At 38.1% G+C, this 4,242-nt stretch overlaps 1 protein-coding gene across 1 annotated transcript; it reads right to left on the bottom strand.

Moving 5' to 3' along the window:
• On the bottom strand, positions 1–1,191 carry tmem187 (transmembrane protein 187). The gene has a single exon (XM_041984259.1). The coding sequence runs from the start codon at positions 1,063–1,065 to the stop codon at positions 280–282; it is 786 nt and encodes a 261-aa protein (XP_041840193.1). The 5' UTR covers positions 1,066–1,191; the 3' UTR covers positions 1–279.
• Between the last annotated feature and the right edge of the window lie 3,051 nt (positions 1,192–4,242).

Below are 4,242 nucleotides of genomic sequence, written 5' to 3'. Positions count from 1 at the left end.
CCCCTTATAGCAAAGTCAAAGGACTTGCTGAGAGGACTATTTAATTTTATTTTACCAGCACAGTTCAATATCTTGTGATATTGAAAATCACAACATAAGAATTACAAGATGTTTTCTTACAGGTCAGTTGGGGATTGCAAACATAAAATGTAGGATGCCAGTTAAATTCTTTCGGTTCACATATGAAAATATAAAACATTCGCTGAGTTGTGACCCAATTTTGTTCATGACAAGAAGCATTATGGATTTACAGGTTCAACTTCAGACAGACAGCACGTCTCACTTCTTCTGGGCTGCAGTCTTCGCCTGTGCCCTGTCCGTTACTGTAATCAAGAAGCAGAAGCTGAAGTGGAACTGCAGCACGTCGCAGACCTTTGACCAGAAGTGACCGGTGAGTCGTTGGAAAAACCCAAACCGAGTAAGCCAGTGGTCCATGAGCTTCAGCACCACGAATCCCGCACATGATAGCATCGCCAACAGAAAGTATCTTCTTGTATGATTGTCCCCGTGTGTCAAATGCACACGAACGCCCTTGTATAGGGCTAAGACTATGTGGCAGCCCAGCGCCACCTCGAAGCCTTTTTCGTGAACCAGGGACAGGCCGTAGCTGATGAAAGCGCAGAGTTCGAACGCTGCCGCGCGCGATGCGCGCCACTTTCCCGGCAGGTGCTCTATAAAATCAATCCAGACAGGAACCCACGCAAAGATCGGCATGGTGAACCACTGGTCGAGCACGGCGGGAGCTCGCCGCAGCGTTGCCAGACGTGTCCACTGCACACCTGCGTAAATGATGGCCATGAGGGCGAACACTTCTCTCATGTAGCGACTCTGTTCGGTTTCCTTGACGGCTCTTTGCCACAACAACCAGTACAGTCCTATGTAGACATAACCCAAATTAATCAGACAATTAAAAGGCATCGCCAAGAAAGCAGGCATGTAATCAATAACTTTCTCTGCGTAATGTTCGTAAGTTAGGTCCACTTCAACTTCGCTGAAAAGACTCGTGTTCGCTAAAGCGACACAGAGGATGAAGGGCACCAATACGTGAACCAGAGCTGACATCATTTTATATATTTTATACAAACGTTTAGCTGACTGACATCATATGTGGAGAGATTAAAACAAAAGACTGAAATGTTTAGTAAGTATCTGAACTAGGATCAAAAGTCCAGAACTGTGTTTTGTTTTTCCGGATTTCATATTCACGTGGTCTTGAATGGAGAGATTGGATTGGCTGGGTGCTGCTCGTGCCACCTTCTCTTCTTAACTGTTGCGTTAACCCACAAAACGGGAACCATCAGAGAAAAAAATGGAAAAAAAGGAAGTTTCGTACGATAAACAGAGATGTCTCTCCAAAACGAGTTTAAGATAGAAGTGATTATGTTACAGTCATTAAAAATATTGTTATGTTAAAAAACTCAGCAGTGGAAGCAGAAGCCTGAAAAGGTTGAGAGAAAAGTTGTTGACTTAACAAAAATATGGTTATCTCAAATCGTCATGTGTGTTTATATAAAGCAAATGGGACAAATTATACAGTTAGATAATGACTGAATAAAAAATCAAAACTTTAGTAGGCAATTTAATAAACAAGGATTTTACACAAAGACCCTCCTGAAGGTAGCAACACACCACAGCATAGTTTTCTCAAAATTCCTCCTGCCAAAGCCTGACTTAAGGGAAGTTAACTTCCTGACTGAAAGATGATCAGTTTACTTTCTGAGCTACAGCCTCCTAAAAATATATGCACCAAACTATATGTAACAGTTTGGATTAATAATTAAAATCTGCTCGTCATGCAACTGAATTCCCTTTAGCAAGTTTTGTATTATGACTATTTATTCAGTGTGGTTTTGGATAAATTAACCCATAAGGATAATAGTTAAGTAGAAGTTACAAGATTTCAGTTGGTAGTGAACATGAACAATCATTTCAAGTTAACTAAATTGTAATTTATTAAACTGAGTATTTGAGAAAATGTATAATTATGGTCTATCACTAATTTATAATACCAGGTATTTGCAAAAAGAGTAGAATATGCTGGGCATACATTGCAGACGAGAAAGATAAAAGTGATGCATTGTTCTGCTGTGAAAACCTTAACCCTAGAATTCAGAAAGATGTCTTGACACAATCACTCACTCCTCATCTGGCAAGGGTTCAACGAGAAGTGTTCAAATTGTAAAACAAAGAGTCTAACAAAGAGTTTTCATCTTTCTCATACTCCCCAAATGCAATTTTGATGTGATCTGATGGCATTAGTGTGAAGACAGTCCAATCCACAAAGACCCGACACAACAACCCACCAGGCCCAAAAGATCTATTGCTAACATCTCACTAGCAGACACTGCAGAGCTCCCACAGATGTCTTGTCTACATTCTAACGGATCAGAGCTTTTTTGGTGATACACTGTAATAAATTGACTGCAGCTGTTACAGTAAATACCTGGCAAAAAAGTTGCCAACAACATAACTGTAAAACTTTAGCATGTCTTTACAGCAAATGAAATAAAAGAATGTTGTTTTTGGGGGGGAAATTAACTGTAATCCAGTAGACAAAGTTTCTTATAATTTGAAAATGAATACACAGTTGGACACAATCACTTAAATAGTTTTTTTTTCCTTTAAACCGTCTTCAGCATGTATTCATTGTGTCTTCACAAGTAGGGATCATGCAGCCTGCCCGTCCTTCGTTTGGTAGCTACATTCATTTTACAGCACTAGCTTGAACAGAAAGATAGACATTAGATTTTAAGCTTGGCTCTGTAGCATGTTATCTTTAAGAGGATGTTATTAATTAAATTTGAAATGACTTAGCCAACAATGTCACAGTATAACAGATTATAACCAGTCTATCCACTCCCCCTTGTATACTGACATGGAGGTGTGCAAATCCTCATGCAATGTCAAATGAAGCTATGTTAACTTAAAAGTTTAATCATATTTCACCTATGCATGTTCAAGTTAACGTATGTATTAAAGATGAGTGGAAGCCACTGATGTTGCACACTCAATTCTCTTTCACCTGCTTTATCTGACACAATCTTATAGTACGAGTATTTAATATTGTGACATCTTCTGGTAGATAATCATTTGCCTGTAAATTAAATTTAAGTTACTTTGGAAAAACACTGAACTTCTGAAATAATTTTGTACCCATAATGCATTGCAAAATACAGTTAAACTCAGTAAAATGTGAGAACTAAATAAATAAATAAATTGAAACTAAAAAGGATGGAAGTTATTTTGCCAGCTTTAATTTATGATAACACTTAAACACAACAGTAGATGGCAGCATTTCGTATATAAAGAGACAACTTGCCCAACACTGAACAGTAATTTTGATTTGATTTTGAAATTCAAGCTCTCTGTTTGATGTGCTCAGCCACCCATTTGATTTCTCTATACAGCATCAGACAGGAGGCTTTTGCGAGAGTCATCGGGAACGTTGGCCTCAGATCGGGTTTTTCCAAACACACTTAGGTCCAAAGTGGGTCAGTCTGCAAAAACAGGACTTGTGGGACATCCCAGAAGAAATTTATGACATAATTTGAAGTTGGTGATGCACATAAAATAGGCCACTGATTGTGTTTTGCATGCCTCACCTTAATAAATTATGATAAACCTTACTGGTTATCTATACTAAATGAATATTCATTCATCTGCCATTCCTGTCTTACTCAGTACCATAAGTTGTTCAGCTACCATGGAGTGAAAGGCAGGGAATAACATGGTGAGGCTGCCAGTCATTCAGGGAAAAAACAACCACGCATACTTACCACTATGGCCCATTTAGAATCAGCAATTACCCTAACATGAATGTTTTGGGACTGGAAGGAAACCAGATAGATGCACAAGGACAACATACAAATTTCCAGCAAAAAAGCTCCAGTTGAGATTCAAACTAAGATACTCCTTTTTATTTCCCTAACCACTTTACCAGCTCATACATGAAAACACCAAGCCGCTTTATCAGAAGCAGAATCCATCCGCTTTAAGGTAGAATATTTGCAAATCCTGAGATTCAACATATTTACAGTAAAACTGCATTTTTCAAATTTTGCTCAAAAGGAATCAGCAAAATAGACAGACACGGATAGAATAGAATAGACACGGATAACATTTTTATGACTTTCGAGAAAATAAGTTCAAGATATGATATTCCAAAGAAACATTTTTTTAAGTTCCTGCAAATATGAATTTTTAACCATCAAAATGAAAAGCAAATAATTAAACTCAGAACTT

This window comes from Melanotaenia boesemani, chromosome 4 (genome assembly GCF_017639745.1).
Source record: "Melanotaenia boesemani isolate fMelBoe1 chromosome 4, fMelBoe1.pri, whole genome shotgun sequence".
NCBI classification, from domain to species: domain Eukaryota; kingdom Metazoa; phylum Chordata; class Actinopteri; order Atheriniformes; family Melanotaeniidae; genus Melanotaenia; species Melanotaenia boesemani.
This window is presented reverse-complemented; position numbering and strand designations above follow the sequence as displayed.

Excerpts from the sequence above, each read along its gene's own strand:
- tmem187 (XM_041984259.1), bottom strand. The coding sequence starts at position 1,065 with ATGATGTCAGCTCTGGTTCACGTATTGGTGCCCTTCATCCTCTGTGTC.